Here is a 17,991-nt window from a genome sequence, read left to right on the forward strand (position 1 = left end):
TCCCGCTATCAATGGATTTGACAAAATTGACATTGACAAATATTTTTTTTTTTTTCGTCCTTAGAGGACAGGCTATAGTCTTACGGCCATACTGCCTAGTCTTACGTATACGACAAATAACTAATGACGAATATTTTTAATTTTTTATTGGGAAGGCAATGTGTCCTAAACCATGCAGCCTCGTCATAATGGCGAATTAAAATTTACATGCATCGTCATTGTTCTGAGATTAAAACAATAAATTTCACTAGGCCGGAACAAATTTATCCATGTATCGTTTAATTTCTATCGTTATTTTGAAGATAATACAAAATACAAGTAATTGTAAGTCGATTATACGGGTGCGTTCGAACTAAGTTTTATACCTTCTACTATATAATAAAATAACAAAGTAATTCAGTTCAATTAAGCGAACTCTGATGAAGATTATTATTTTATTTTGGTATCAGTGTTTAAAATAAGATATATCAATGCATACATTGCACCATCGATCGGTCCTCAATCAATTCAAGGTCATTGATTTGACTGATCCCGGATTGAACATTTAAGTATTGGCAAACTAAATAATTTTAATGCCCAACCAATGTAGTAATTACTAAAAATAATTATTGTAGACTGAAAAATATTTTTAAATATGATCTATTTAATAATAGAATCCATGTTAGACCATACAGAAATTATAAGAGAAATAATAATTGTTATTTAGTAGTATTTGTTATTATTACGTGGCAACATTAGACCTGAGTGAACGCAAAAAAAGCTGCCGATATTTCACCCATCTCCCTCGTAAATTGGACATAGGCTGATTGACAACAAAAGACACTATTTTGAGGATCATTGTTGTTTTAAATGTTTCCTTGTAAATTGGTGTTGTGAAACGAGCGCCTGAAATAGTGATTCAAAGCGTGGATGTAAAAATATGAAGCGGCGAAATGCCGATGCTGGGAAGATGCGGCGGCCTTTAAAGCGCACCAAAATTACCGAAGGGATGTATGGAAAGTGAGTTGGAATCGTTTGTAGTCGTACCGAAGGTATATAGATACCGAGGAGCCGGTGTGCGGCTCGTAATTCTGTGAGAAACCACATGAATAATTAGTGAAATGGTATTTGTATGTGGGTAGTGTGTAACATCTGTTTGTCACATCGCACTGGCGGTGGAAAGTTAAAAAACGCCGATTTACATATGTTTTTTATTACGCTTTTCTTTGCTACCATTTCTCACGTGCTTATTATTATCTCACGAGTACTTTCTTTTATTCTTTGTTTGGTATACAATGGTAGAATTTGTGTTTTTATGCACAAGTAGTTGGTAGTGTTAAGTTTGTTTAATTACTTGAGTATTTTGAAGATAATTATTAGATAAAATGTTTATAAAGTCACACTTGAATTAGTAAAACTTATGATAATTCATAACACACTAAAACCATTAAGAACCTTAACTATACAACAAACTTGCAAATATTTTGTTTGTATTATTTAATAATGGATATTTAAAAAAATATACATAATTATCAAAAAAAAAAATATTTTTAAGATATAACTTAAATAACTTAGGCTTTCATCTGTTATAGTTAATAAATAATAAATAAGGAAGGCACAATGTACCAACATAGTTTCACTAAACACATCTGTACAAGTTGGTCAATTTATCCAGAATCTATTAGGAGTGATTTGCTGAAAATAGGCAAAAATTACCCTATATCATGAAAAGTGTTGGAATTATAAAAAAAATATTCAAGAGGTACAATACTTTTACATACATATATAGTATCACGCTTCTATCCCATAGGGCTAGGCAGAGACTATGGACTGTCACTTTGCAAGATTCTGGCACACTCTTGCTTCCTCCACCTTTATCAATCTTTTCATGCATTCCCTCCATTTCAAAGTACTTTTGACCGGTCTTTTACTCAGAATGTCAGATATCTGTTATTTGAAGGTTTGGTGCAGTTGGTACCCCTACAGGCTCTTTCATCCACATTCACCTTATAATATATCCTTTTTCTCAGTCTTCTATCATCCTCTTCCAAACTACCTTACTTTATATACACATTACTTTTAATATGATTATAATATTTGATAAATGGTTGTTCACATCACTAGGAGGTGTTGAAAAAGGTAAATAAAAAAAACTGAGTTATAATATGTACCTGAGCTTTAAATATGTACCAATAGGTACATATTTAAAACTAATAATTCCAACATATTATATTATAAATGAAAAAGTTTGTTGAGATATTAAATATGTTTCTGCTAGCAAATGCAGAAACTTTTGTGCAGATTATAAGAAGTTATGAGCCATTTTTTATGCCAGAAATGTACACAATGGTAATTACAATCAGGGAAATGTGTTTAAGATGAAAGAAAACTCTGTTAACATGATGGTCATAAACAGAACTAAGGGCAACCGAAAGCATAGTGTTGGCAATTTCATAGTATTTCAGTAGTTCAGCTTTGTTTATCTAAAAGCCAGCAAATACAAACTTGCATCTCAATACTAACTCAGCACTCTGTTTTATCCTATGCCTTCGCACTGCAAAAACTGATGTGCCGAAAGAATTAAGAAGCTCACTTTTATAATACCGCTGTACCTTCCTAAGTAACATTTGGTAATACAGTTGTAATAAACATAGTGATAAATCATCCCCTTATTATATTATGGGATGAAACTACCTTACCAAATTTGATGGTCCACTTATTGGACTTACCACATACCTTTGAAAATACATCACATTGGTGTCACTACTATGTTACAGAAATTAGCACTGTTAAATATAGTAATCACTGCCATAAATAGTACTAGAAATAATGTCAAACTACACTTTGTCAATTAAATAAGTTCACCACATTATGCATGTGCTCAGGGCTTCATGACTTCCCTTTGACACTTTTTTCGTCGTAACTTTTTTGATAGGTGATCAGGTTGCGCCAATGAAAGCATGTGCCCAGGTGCCACCCACCTATTACACACCTGGGTAAAGAGTCCTTCAGATAACAAATAGCTTATGTTGGAATACTTGTCACAAGCCTATGATTACTATAAAAATTCACCATTTATCTTAATTGTTTTTGTGTCAGTTCAATGCTGTACCTGAAATTCGTGATGCTGTGGGCGACAGTGGTGATGGCCGACTACATGCTGGAGTTCAGATTCGAATTCCTCTGGCCGTTCTGGATGATGCTGCGTTCAGTCTACGACTCATTCAAATATCAAGGGCTTGTGAGTATAAATAGCTGATATTACATGCTTAAGAAAGATATCAGAAATTTCTTGGTAGTAGAAAAAATCCATCCCCAACATTGGAATAGTTGTTTATTAATCTATACTGTTATACAAAAGTGAAATTTGTTTGTATGTTCAACGCGCTAATCTCAGAAACTACATTTTTATTTAGATATTCTTAGTGCTGGATAGCGCATTTAATGAGGTAGTTTATAGGCTATATAACATTGCACTATGACCAATAAGAGCAGAGCATCAACCATCTGCCTGTCTTAACGCAATAACATTAAAAATTACCCAATGGATTTGGATTAAATTTCTCATGGAGATTGTTTGAGACCATAGGAAGGACATAGGCTACATTCTATCCTGGGAAAATATATACCGGGACCTTTATCCTGGAAAACTCTCTAACACTGTTTCTTCGAATATCTAACTTTCACAATATCCTACAAATGGAAAAAAATCTTAGTAAATTATATTGAAACCAAAATAAATTACTAACATATTTTTTTTTACAGGCGTTCTCCATGTTCTTCATTTGCATAGCGCTCACATCAGACATGATATGTTTCTTCTTCATACCACTGCAGTACATATTCTTCGCAGCCAGTACATATGTGTGGGTGCAGTATGTTTGGTACACATGTAAGTATGTTATTATTTGACTATAATCTATATTCTATGCTCTGGCCGACACTCCATTTCTTTTTTTAAATAGATCTTCGTCTCCCTAATCTCATCCGACCCTATTTAGAAGTTAGCGCAACAAACTTTTTCAACAATATTGAACTAAGTGTATGGTTAAATTTTTGCTTCCTTTAGCCTGCAAACCCTTCTGCGCTGACGAATACTGATCGAATTTACACACACACGCACATATGCACGCACGCACGCACACACGTACACACGCACACACGCACACTTTTGGAACACGTACAATCAGAAAATGAATGGGCAATTTAACAAATTTCAATGTCTAACATTCGCGTAAATATAAGAAATCATTGGGCAATTTATGCAACAAAAAAAAAATTACTATGTAATATATTCTATATGTCGTTGAATACTAAAAATTAACCATTTTGTAACAAAAATAATAGAAATTAGTGCATTTAAAATGAACTCATTTATTGTTTATGTCGATATATGACAGCTGTTTGAAATACTCATACAATCGAAATAGTAATAAAAACTAATTACAAGATCCGAAATTTATTATGTAATATTTTTGTTTTCTTAGTCTAAATTTATTATAGTCATATATTATTATAAAGTTCGGACATATTAAAGATATGGGTTTGAAGCTATTGCCTGACGTATAAGGGCAGTAGATGCCAATTGCATTTACTATCAGGGGAGCAATTGGTTTGATTTATTCTACATGTAAAAAAAAGATTTTTTTTTCTTTATTTATAATTTGTCTAGCGCAAATATAATATATATTGCAGATGATTGACAAAGTCCCCCTGAGCAAGTCACTGACAATCCCAATATTAGTTAATAAGCGACCACACACTATCACATCACACTTGCTACATTTTTATCTAAATAACAATCTAATTGGTTGGGTCGCTTAAGCGATGGTGATCACCTACGACAATTCCTATTTTTCAACGTAAATCACATTCCCATTGCAACGTGTCCGAAAGCACGTTGCGCAGACGCGTTATGCTCCTAGAAGGCGCGCTGATGACTCAGAATGACAAGAATTACAGCGCGGCCTTGAAGCTACGTCACGTTCGGTACTATTGGCCGTGTTGACCATTCACAAGTGGATGGTGTGCATTATCTTTATTGGTTTGGGCACATATCGCCGTACAGTCTCCGGGACGTGCAGTTATTAATCTATTTAGGCTCGGTAAACATAATTTGAACTTTATGCGTGGTTACATAGTGTATATTTCGGTTCGACTGTTTAGTGGACGCCAAGTTAGCGAATCGCTGACACTGATTTTCATCATTGGTTGCAATTGAGTCAAACGATAAGAGGTCTGATTGAGTAATTCCATGGCATAGTAAAAAAAATACTATGTACAGTCAGCCACAAAAGTAATTACAAAAAAATCAAAATTTTAAATCGCCTATTCCACTTAAGTTTAATTGAAACATTTTTATTTGTGTGAAGTAAAGGAATCGCTAATATTTTATTTAAAAAAAAAAAAAAACAATTATTGGTTAATAACATAAAAATATTAAGGCGATTTGAAGTTTTGAAATTGTTCAACTACTTATATAGGTGGTTATACAAATTCTTGCCAATGCGCGCCATCGCCCTGACACTGCTCGGGCGTATAGCAAAAGCTATATTCCTAACGTTTGACGAACATTCCTAAAATAAACGTAACGCGTGGCCACTCGCGAGCTATTTGTTTATTTACCTACTACAATCTATTTATACACGCTCCATGTATAATTCGTTTACGTGTTAAATGCGTTGTTTTGTAACATTTGAAAGGAGAAATTGCAAACGCATTAAATATCTAGAATGTCACCAACGATTTGTTGGTGTCCAATTGTTTCCAAAAGAAACATCTGACATGTATTTAACATCTGACAATTTTGTTGGGTGATGATGTTTTTTATAAAACGAAGGTGGTAACTACACTCCTCTGCATCTGATGGTAAGTGGAGAAGCAGACTCCTGATGAGTTATCGTCCTTCGCCACTCGACACAATGCGGTCTATAGATGGTCACAGGCTGATCCCAGGAGACCACGATGAAATAATCTATACCTAAATAATTATCATTGTATAATTGTTCGCGAAATATAAAAAATCGTTTGAGAATCATTTGTAAAAAATAAATAAAAGTAAACTATGCCTTGTGTACGTTCATGATTGTGATACAAACATAATACTGTTGCTATTTGCAAATAAAGTTAGTATTGTTGTGCATGATGAATATTAGCTCAGCAACACATTCGATTTTCAGTTAGAACTGATTAACAATGAGTTAATCCTTATTTGGTCGCTGTTGTGTCTTCTAAAAGATAGACAGTATTGCAACACGCAGCCACAGCTCATCGAGCATATTTCGGTCCTATGATGCTATAGGTAATAATCTGATTATATGTGCATTTGCATCATACACAATTCGTATTTTTTTAAATGAAGAACTTACGTTTGATTAAGGATATCTTTAGTTATATTTTAAGTGCTGTTAAAATACTTATGAATTCTTATATTTTAAACGTCAACGAAGGTATGTACGATAATGTATAATATGCGAAATGCGCAACAACACTGGATCTCGCTGGAATATTGCCATCGCGCTACTTTGTTTCCAAAATGGTAATTTTGAGACGTGACGCCTTCCTATGGGTATTTGAAAAGTATTGAAATAATGCAATGTTCAAAACGATAAACGATAAATTATAAACTTATATTATACCTAGTCTTGCCATAAATATTGTAATAAAGAAAAAAGAAAATTGTTAACTGCAAATAACATTTATTACTTTTACAGTGTGTCAGTTTAATACATAAATATAAAACAATTAAAAATATAAAAAGCTTATTCGAAGTGGTCTCCATTGGCTGCAATACAGTCCTTTAAACGATGAGGCCAGTTATCAATAGAAGCACGCACTCTTTCCATGGGAAAATTCTTCACTGCCAATCGTATAGATTGTTTTAGGGACTCCAAATTATCATGGCGTTTAGAGCAAGCTGTACTCTCTAAAACTGACCACAAATCATAATCCAGCGGATTAAGATCGGGACTAGACGACGGCCAGTCTTCAGCTCTGATGAAGTCCGAAACGTTCGATTCCAACCAAGACTGCGTGGACCGAGCTTTATGACCCGGCGCCGAGTCTTGCTGGAAGGACCATACTTGGTTATTGAACATGGTGATGTTAAGGGGCTTAACTACCTTCTCAAGAATGGTATCTTGATACACTTGTGCCGATGTTTTGATACCTTTTTCCCAAAAAATATGGCTCAGTCACTCCTTCATAGCTAACACCCCACCAAACCATCACTGAAGTCGGATAATGTCCACGTTGCACTCTGTCGACTAATTGGGAAGCTTCCTTAGAGCTTTGAGCATAAATACGGTCATTTTGTTTGTTAAAATGTTGCTCAATTGTAAAAATTTTCTCATCCGTAAACAAAATTTTTCTGTGACCTCCCTTTGCGTACCGCTTCAGTAGTTGTTTCGATTTTACCACCCTATTCTTCTTTAAATTATCAGTTAAGAAATGGCCAGTGCGTCTCTTATAGGCTGCAAGTCCTAAGTCATCTTTTTAAAAATACGCGACATGGTTCTAGGTGCTATCTTCATTTCCCGAGATAAAATCTTTTGCTTTCGGACAGGATTTCTTCGAATTCTTTCCCTTACTGCTTTGACCACCTTTTTCGTACGAACACTACGTGGACGGCCAGATCTTTTTCTGTCACAAACAGAGGAGGTCTCATTGTACCTATTAATAGCCCGGTACACAAACATTTTACTAATACCAAGTGTATGGAGAGTTTTAAAAATTGCATTTGGCTCCATACCTACTTTGTGTAATGCTATCACAGCGATTCGGTTCTCTTTATCACCCCACACCATTTTAATATCGCAAAATATTTTACAATGTATTGGCGCCAAAATGAGAAAACACAATGAACAATCGTATAAAAATGACAGATTCGAAATTCAAATGTAATATTTTTTTATAATTAAGTGTAACAGTATTTATGGCCAGACTAAGTAATTATATAATATAAGTTTATATAAGATGAAGTGGCTGAGGTTTATATGTATAGAATCTTATTATATAGAACATAATTATATATACTATAAACACGGCTTTTACTTGCGGCTTAATTTCCGCACTAAAATATATAAATGTTAAAAATTATTTTTTTACATTCTGTTTATATGAATGTATATTGTATACTGGAGTGATAAAGCAATTGTTTTAACTATTCTACAAGTAAGAGTCTTAGCTTACTTCTTACTATATATAAATACAAAATGTTGTGAAAATATTTGTATATGTGTAAGAAGTAAACTTAGACAAAGCTGGACGGGTTTATATGAGATTTAGCACACATATGCAACTTTTTATGCCAATACCTAGCACCTATAGGAAATAATTAGATTTTTTAATCTGATTAAACAGCTGACGTCGTATGTATAGCGCTATCGATCGGTACAGATATTTGGGGATATTTATAGCGGGTAAAGCCGCGAGCTACACCTAGTGTATAATAAATTGTGTGTTGTAGTTGCGGAGAAGGGCATCTGCCTGCCGACGGTGGCGATCTGCTGCGCGGTGGTGTACGTGGAGGGCGCGTGGCGCGGCGAGCGCTCCGAGCTGTGCCGGCCGCTGGCGGCGCACTGCGTCGGCTTCCCCGCCGTCTCGCTCGGCTTCGGCGTCAAGTCCTACGTGGGGCACCGCCTGCGCCTGCGCACGCAGCGCCACGTGCGCAAACAGAACGAGTTCTACTTCCAGCTCATGCGCGACGCGCTGCCCGAGTCCGCGCTAGAACAGGTAACTACCGACTTACAATAACCACCAAGCTAATGAGCATTCATGATTTGCTTTTTTCAGGTCAAATTAAATGTTCATGCTTAGGACATTAATTATAACTAGCTTTCAACGAAATACTCATGTATAAAAAAATTACCAGTATTTACCTACCAGTTTATATATTAATAGCCGTTATTTAGTCTCTATAATAGTTTAATAAGGGAATGTATATAAAATACGCTTTTAATACACGCTTTTAAAATACTAAAACTATGGTGGTAAACATAAAGCTATACTATGACATTTAATCATAAATTTAGAATCAGCAGCAGCCACCTAGTAAAGAAGCGGCCGCCAGTAGTACGGAGACGGGCGGCGGAGGCACGAGCGTGAGCACAAGCACGAGCACAAGCGCGAGCACTGGCACGGAGGCGCGCCACATGAACGGCTCCGTGCGCCGGCGCTGCAAGCCCGAGCTCAACGGACACTGCGGCCATGAGCATACGCAGCTGCATATCAAGGTGACGACTCAAATATATTGTAAGGGCTTGTGTGTGAAAAAATTACGTCAGGTGTAGCTGATTTGTCCATGAAAACGCAGTAGTATCCAAGGGTTGATGAGAATGTAAAGGCGATCGTAGTCTATGATCATAATTGTAGTTAGTGTGATTTTGAGGTGTTATGATACGTAATTGGTCTTTCAAGATGGCTAGTTCTGATCAGTTCAATGCACATGTTAGTTATTTACAATACTGCCTGGTGCTTACTGATCATGGGTCATAATGAGTCACGATGCTTATCATCAAAGAAGTGACTTGCTCATCCCATTATTCCGTTTTATATATAAAAAAAAAATACTTTCTGTTACAGTTAGAAAAATTAGAAAAGCATTTAGCGCAGCAAACGGCAGCGCGGGAAAGAGAAAAGGCACAACAGAGTCAAGCGCAAACGCAAACACAGACGCAAGCGCATACGCAGACGCAGCCCGCGGCTGGTTCCCAGGGCAGCGCAGGAAATGCGCACGCGCTCAGCAACGGCAACGCGCCTGGAGCGCACGCCGACGACGACGACCATAAACATGACCACAGTAAAGGTTTGTTAGTGCTTGCATCGATGTAATAGTGGGTTACTTGTGAGTTAGCTGAGGCGGTTCTAGGCTTACAAGCCGAAATATTATATTAGTTTGTTCAATTGAGGATTTATTTCGTTATTGTATTTAAAAGTTTGTCTATTTTTGCTTTGATAGGTGGTGCTAAATCTTCAAAATATGAAAAGAAAGAGGCAAACTCAATTAAAGAAGAGAAAAAAAAGAACAGACATAAAGATAAAGATAAGGAGAGCAGTGATAGTCATAAGAGTACAGAACATGGTAAGTCAAAAATTACATTTTACTAAAAAATAAAATTAAAATAATAATGGATCAGAACAAAAGAAATGTCGAACATAATAAATAATAGTACCAAGCCTGTATTGGAGATGGGCCTTGGCTACTATGGAGAGGGTTTAGGACTTATTCCACCGCGCTGGCCTAGTGCAGGTTTGCAGACTTATACCTTCTTTAGGGAGAACTTTTTAGATTTATATAATGGTTTTCTTCACCGTTAAAGCTATTGATAATTTGCATAGAGTACTCATAACTTCAGAAAAGTCATAGGTGCGTTTCCTTGGGTTTTGAACCTGCGGATATCCGTTTCGGCAGTCCGTTCCACTCCCAACTAGGCTATCGCCGTTGATGTCCAGTAGTTCTGTGTAAAAATAATGTATAAGGTTGAGTTCACACAACCTTATACATTATTTTCCTTATACATTAATCCCGAACGGGATTCATAAAAAAAAAGCTGCTGTGCTTGAGTAAATATTTGTTACTGACGGTACAAATGGTTAACGTTAATTATATATCATTTTTTTTCCAGCAGTTAAAGAACAAATAGTTAAAGAAAAAGATTTAGAAAGTACAAAGGAGAACGTAAAAAGTAAAGAGTGTAATAACAATAAAGACAAAGAAAAGGAGAAAGAAAAAGAAAAGGAGAGAGAACGAGAAAAAGAGAGGGAAACGAGAGAACGAGAAAAGGAAAAAGAAAAAGAGAAAGAGCGCGAGAGGGAACGAGAATTGGTGAGTCGTTCGTTTTTTAATATAACTATAATTTTTATAGTATTTAATCGGTTATGTTATTTTTGATAGTAATCAATATATTTTTTTTAGTTAGTTGTAGGTTTACACGTTTTATAAGACTTTATTAAATGACTAAACATGAAATTATTTCTTGGTTTTTTACTATTAGTTTTATGCCACTTTAAATAATATAAATATTTTTTTTACATAAAACTAAGGGTTTTAAATTTAGAAGGTTTGTATAATAATAATCTGAACAAAATTGCCTTATAATATGTAAAACAATAATTTCGTAATATTGTGAATTCTTACACATCTATATTTATAAGTTTTTTGGTTGGAAACTGGCCGGAGCCCCAGTTAAGTTCGCACATTATTTGTGTGTGCAGCGGTCGATGCGGTCGTGCGCGGAGGAGCTGCGGCGCGTGCGCGCGGAGCTGGCGGCGGCGCGCTCCGCCGAGCACGACGCGCGCCGCGCGCTCGCCGCCGCCGAGCGCCAGCGCCGCCAGCACCACCAGCACAAGTACGCGCCACGACTCGCGCCACCTCGCCATACTCACACTACCGCTCTAGTTCCTCTTTGACAACCTCTTCTGGCATGCTTCGTACTTCTCCAAACATTGCTTCTTGTCACTCGAAGCGCTTCACTACCATTTGCACTCAATTCAATACCAATTTCAAACATGAATATTTTGAATCTAATTTTTCCAATAAATAAAGATAACAGGACCTTATAGTAGTGAACCAGCGATATAATTAATACCGTTGTGCCTACCTGTCCACAGAGCATCGTCTTGGCGCGGCGCGCGTCCCTCCGCCGAGCCCGCGCGCACGCGCCCCGCGCCGCGCACCAACAGGTGCGACCAACATACGTATACAACAATATTAACATAGAACCAAATATTTAAAAAAATATAATAAATATTAAAAAAATATAATAAATATTAAAAGCGAAATAATGTTATTCATGCGGTTTTTAATCAGCAACTGAGATGAAATGGCATTAATTTGTGACTGTGTAATTATAACAATTTGTAATTATAGTAAAAGTACTAAAATGAATGTTTTGTTCGTAGCGTGTGTTGCAGCGCGGAGTGCGAGAGCGAGTGGTGCCGCGCGGCGCTGCAGCGCGCGGAGAGCGAGGCGGCGGCGCTGCGGCGCGACCTGGCGCGCGCCACCGACGCGCTCACGCTGCTGCGCGCCGACCTGCACCGCGCCGCCGACCAGGTGCTCACCACACACATTTAGCTTTTTGCTACCATAACCCTACAAAAACAACTAAACCAAAATTATTCAATCCTTAATAAATTTCAAAGGTGTTGCAATTAATATTATATACTACTAACCATTCTTATTCTATATTTGCGAAATAATCCTTCAATGATTATTCATATTTCACGGTAAAGTAAATTGTACAAGTCATGAGCAACATTTAAACAGTGGTGGAAACCAGACAGCGTTTTTCAAAAGGAAACCCGAGGAAATATTTTTTCCTACAGTTAACATATAATCCGCTATTCACAATAAATTAAAATCAGTAAAATATAATACTTAGTATTTTCCTTCTAACATAGTCTCTAAATTTACAAAATAATTCACATATTTTGAACATAGGAGTCCCTAAAAGAGTCCAACAAGAATTAATAACGCACACTATACACAAACAGTGATTATACATTCTAAATTATTTAAAATATTTCGCGCCAATGGCTCAACATGAAGCCGCAAATTCTCGGGTTACCCTGAAGTACACTTACACGCACGCACACATGTATTTTTACGTCACTTCCAAAAGATTAGACAAAGACACCGCGCTGCGTGTGAAAGAGACAAAAATATCGCGATGGAAGATATTCGCCGCCGGGTTTACTTCGAACATTATAAGGCGCGAGCATTGCGCGCGAGTTACAAATTAACGAATTTATATGAACTACCGATAACGATAACTAGTTGACGTATTGATTTAATTGAATAAGTATAAGACGACTTGTTTGAATATACTATTATAATTCTAGTTCTATTTTTATGTTATTCTTTTATTATTTTTTACCAATTTGCAAAAGGTAACCCGGTAGGAATCGGCTTGTATGGACGCTTCGCCACTGGTATGTACAAATTTAACAAAAGTGTGAAGGAGCCACATGGGTCATGTAAACCAATAGACAACGAGCTATCGACTAACAAATCGCATGAAACTTCGACGCGTTCAACGTAAAACCAATCGATCACTAGTATACTCCCCACTTGTGCCTCTATTTATCTAATAATCTAATAATAAGGAATAAAATTTATCGTCCACACGATATCTTAATAGTCCAATAATGCCAGGTCCGCACGCTGGAAGCGCGCCAGGAGGCGCGGCAGGAGGAGCCGAGCGTGGGCCCCGTGGGGGGCTCGGCGGCGGGTGTGGGCGCGGGCTGGCAGGCGCTGCAGGAGCGCGCCACGCACCTGGAGCGCTCGCTGTCGGCCGAGACGCGCGTCAAGCTCGACCTGCTGTCTGCTCTCGGCGACGCCAAGCGCAAGATGCACCTGCAGGAAGGTACGTCCTCTAGCAAGACACCAATATATTTCCTGCTCGATAGTTTTTACCATATATACTATCGGCCATTTTCAATAAACGATCGCAATCTCAACTTGATCCGATTATTAGAATAAACCAATCACAACAAGTAACTTGTAACGATGTATAAAATCTTTATCCCGATTGGCCCATTTTCGCAATGGATTTAAAAAAGCTATTAGGATCCTTTATTGACAACGTTAGTACGAATATTCCGTGTAGACAGATTACGGTAAGACGAAGCCCGTTCCAAGGTCAGCCGATGTGTGCAAACTAACAAATATAATTCTACTATTTGTTTAATACTATACTAATAGTTTAACCTTGATTAACAAATATTTCAATCAACGTAAACCTGAACTCAAAACGTCGATAAATTATCTCCAGGTGTAATATCGCGACAAGAGAAAGAAATCGAAGAGCTGAAGGCGCAGATGTTGGCGGTGATGCCGACAGAGTTCGTGACGGCGGTGAGCGGTGCGGTGTCGAAGCTGCGGCTCGCGGACGGCTCCCCGCTCGACCCCAACGCGTCCGTCTACACGCCCAAGCAGCTCTGCTCCGACGCCTGAACAACCGCCACACAGGTTAGAACACGCTAAACATCGATACAGTTGCGCGGTCACTAAGCGACACTATCGGTTTATCTGCCTCTTCAACAGGATAGTTTTGGTAATGACGATTTATGAGAAAGTGTAGCAGTGTTCATAATATCTATCCATAATATCGATATTATACAGTGGTGTAACGTGGGTCATTACCGCCTGGAGCCTAAAAAAATTACAGAACGCGCCGCCCTTCATTTCATGGGCTGGTTGGGACATCGCCCCCGGTTCCCTCCTAATGCTACATCACTAGTATTATTAATGATTAGGAGAACGTCGAAATATGATAGTAACAGCACAAAAGTGGTGAAGTATACAAATTCCTAAAAACATTTAGCATAAGCGTAGCAGCAATTTTATTGATACATTACGGTGGTTTTACCAATCTACTTGATGTTACGGTTATAGTAAATTGTAAAACTTATTTTTTATATCCTGTATAATTGAAATTGTATTGCCATCCGAATAAATCGTCCTGGCCTGTACATAATAAAAATAAGCTAATATACATGATTGATAATTCATTCATTAATATTTTTCTGCATCTTTATGAATGAAATATTGTGTTATTGAAGTTGATATTTAAAAATATACATACATAATTATATGATTTCAATATTATGTACTCGTATTTTTCATAGGGCCAGTATTTTTTATAGATCTCCCAAATACTTCTTTAGTGTGTACTCACCGATTTAATTAAATTTCCAATAATATTGTATAACTGTATAATTTATTTACAGAGATAGCTTCAGTTTAAGTTTAGGTCTTTAACTCTTACTCCCCACGGTTTTCTTTTATACATATCGATAAATAACGAAAACCAACTAACAGAGTAATTTTACACTTGGATTATATAATTTTTGGATGGTGATAGGATAAACCTATGTCGATGCGATATCGATGTTTTTAAAAACAAATAATCGATAACATTGTGCCCTCCCTTATATCGAGTAGTCGCTTAGTGACCAAACTTCAGTAAAAAATCGTGTTCTCGACGCAAACCTCGTACTGGTTTTTGTATGGGCGTTTTAATTGATCTCAATTTGTTTTTTTTTTTCTTGTTTATCTTTTTCTAATCAGTAATTGATAAAGTTAACATTCAATGTGTTCTTGTTAATTTATTACGTTAGTTAAATTATTTTTATGTGCGAGTGGACGTCGGACTCCGATGTGAGAATTGCATAATAATGAGATACGACGTTTCGATATTTTCGATTATAATTATAACGCGTCCGCCCTCGCAAAATGTCCATACAAACATCGGTAGCAACAAAACGGAACGATACTGATTAAATAAAAAAAAATGAGTGTATTAGTTTTGTAACCGTGTAACGTACATACGTCAAACAGAGCGTTTATTTTTTCATAAAGGACAAATTTGAATTTCACAACATGGTACCTTTGACCTCGTTAGTAATGAATTTAAAAATGTACCTAATCTTTTGTAGTAAATTCGCGTGCCTTTGTGCGCCTAAGTGTAGATAGACGAACGGCGAAGGCCCGAGATCTCTTGCCGGCAAGAATTTCAAAAGAGAATTTACGGAAAAACGAACGTAACTAAAAGGACTTTGTGCATGATTTTATCGATGTCAAAATAATCTTATAATACATCACTATTTCTGAGATATAACATAATTTGTCTTCGTAATTTTTAAACACATTGTTGACTCCACATCGATGTTCAAGACCCAAAACGAGATTTTCTCAATATCGATAAAATACATCCATATAGTCTCTAATTGACTTCACAAACTGTCCAAAATTTAGGGCTGTCCATTGATCTCTGCGTAAATAATTTAAAATTATTGATAAACGGACAGCCCACGTAGATCGCTGCTGCAGTCATTAATACGTGTTCTTTTAAATTTATGTGATATAAATTGTACAAACTAAGATCTGAATTGAGTCTTCTTCCTCGTGTAAGTGTAGTTTTTATTGACGTTTTTAGTCCAAAATTGAATTTGCTCGTGGCGTCGCGCGCGGCTGTTCTTCGCGTCGTGACGTCATATTGTTTTTCTTGTTAAAAATTTAAATTGTGTCGCGGTGGTAGTACATTTGACATGCAACGGCGCTTTCGTTCTGTGAATATGCATGTGTGAAGTCAAATTGATGTACAGCGAAAATTTAAAAGTTAATTCATATTCTTTACAGTATTTTTCATGTTTTTTCTGTTTCTTATTTCCGTTAAATGGTTTAGAACCGAAAGACATGTTTTTTTTTATGAAAATTGTTGCCTTCCACTATATGTTTTTTGTAAAGTTTAAATTTAATCTGGGTTTTATATTTTTGTCACAACAAGTATATTTCCTTTGCTCTGTTCAAATCACAGAATGAAAGCCGTGAGTTGTAAAGCCATGACATTGTGATGTATTATTTATACGCGACTTTAAAATAACCTCTGGATTTTCGGAGTGTTTATAATGTCACAAAATTATTTTCCCTAAGTGTTGTGTTACTTCAAATGGATATGGATAAATATCGATATCGATAAATATATTTAAAAAAATTACACCTTAGTTCATTTTGCGGCGAATATATTTAATTTAAATACATACTTTGGTATATTTTATCCCAACTTAGAGAATAAAATAATTCACAGATATAAATAGAGATCAGTGTTACAAAATCAGACATTACACTATAATTTATAAAGTTTACATTTAAATTTCTGTTCTTTTTTGACACCAGTACATGCCATATATCTATCGATATCGATAAATCATCCCAGTATCCTCTGCTCACAAAATAACGCACTTCCTCATACATTTAGCTTCCATTATTTCTTATTCATATTGCCGTTGCATTTACAATAATTATCATTTTTTTTATCTATAGAGAAATTGTCTAGGAGTGCGCATCGCATTGGTTTTAAGATTAAGTAGGCTTAAACGAGGAGGTTCGAATGGAGGGGAATAAAGTAAAGGTCTTTGTCGCTGCTGTATTTTATCTGGTGTTTCATAAAATTCAATTAATTCCTATTTCTTTATTGTGTTTGGCAGACTGTATGATTTTCCTACAGTATATTAATATTATTTAAATAATAGCATTTTGTAAGAATGGTATCAGACTTTAAACAATTTCATGTTTCAATTTAGTTGTACCTTTACTTCTATGGTGCTTAAGTTTTTTTACAAATCCACTGCCTAAACCGATTATTCTCTAGTCTGTCAAATACATGTAGAAAATATTGGGCCACACATACGACACAGCGATAATGACGGCCATACGCACATTGGATTCAAACATCAGGTTGTATAGTTATTTGTATTATTTTTTGAGATTGTGACAAGTTTACTCTAGTCTTGACTAAGGTCGATGTTACACCGTCGTTAGTGGCACAACACTAGTCTGGTCACATCACTAAAGTACATTAGGGTTGTATATTTTGTATCTCCTTTGTTTCGTATAAGTAAAATTTTGAAAGTGTTTATCGATAAGTTAGATTAAAACTTTAGTTTTATTACCTTAAAATAGAATTTCGAATAACCCAGATCTGCATAATAAATAGAGTGAGACATCACATGCGGTGTAAATCGACCCAAGTCGCTTATGACCTAAGTTTTTAGAATGTTAAGTTGTTAACACCCGACTGCACTGCCTTCGAAGTGTAACTTCCCGTTTTAAAGGTTCAAAATGTGGAATTATCGTAAAAAAGTACTTAATTTAGCTTTAGATGCATTTTTTTCTCGGCGTCTGCATTACATGTATTTTTCCATGAAAATGTGTCAAAATTATAGCGACGTTGACATTTTATTGATGTTCGGTAGCCATCGATATCGATAAAATTAGTCGATGTTTGCTCATGAGAATGATGTTGTAGTAACAATGGTACAGAACGATTTGAATTCTCACTAGCGAAATGTAAGCGATAATATTTGTTTGTATTATAAACAGATGCTGTTACAGCAATAAAAAAATCAGACCTGCATTTTGTTTTCTTTTGTATCCCTATATAGAACCTACTATGTAGACCTCTACCGTTAATCTAGACTTTAGTGAGAGTCAATAAATTTATGCACGTT

The 17,991-nt window shown here is 36.2% G+C and overlaps 1 protein-coding gene across 1 annotated transcript; it reads left to right on the forward strand.

Moving 5' to 3' along the window:
- Positions 1-735: 735 nt before the first annotated feature.
- Positions 736-17,895, forward strand: LOC115452639 (macoilin). Its single transcript, XM_037437101.1, has 13 exons — positions 736-999; positions 3,079-3,220; positions 3,745-3,871; positions 8,447-8,712; positions 9,012-9,212; positions 9,562-9,784; positions 9,938-10,060; positions 10,605-10,804; positions 11,194-11,327; positions 11,590-11,661; positions 11,881-12,031; positions 13,133-13,343; positions 13,752-17,895. Exons 1-13 carry the CDS (start codon positions 920-922, stop codon positions 13,931-13,933), a joined length of 2,112 nt encoding a protein of 703 aa, XP_037292998.1. The 5' UTR covers positions 736-919; the 3' UTR covers positions 13,934-17,895.
- Positions 17,896-17,991: the final 96 nt, after the last annotated feature.

This window comes from Manduca sexta, chromosome 10, assembly GCF_014839805.1.
Source record: "Manduca sexta isolate Smith_Timp_Sample1 chromosome 10, JHU_Msex_v1.0, whole genome shotgun sequence".
Classification (NCBI taxonomy): Eukaryota; Metazoa; Arthropoda; class Insecta; order Lepidoptera; family Sphingidae; genus Manduca; species Manduca sexta.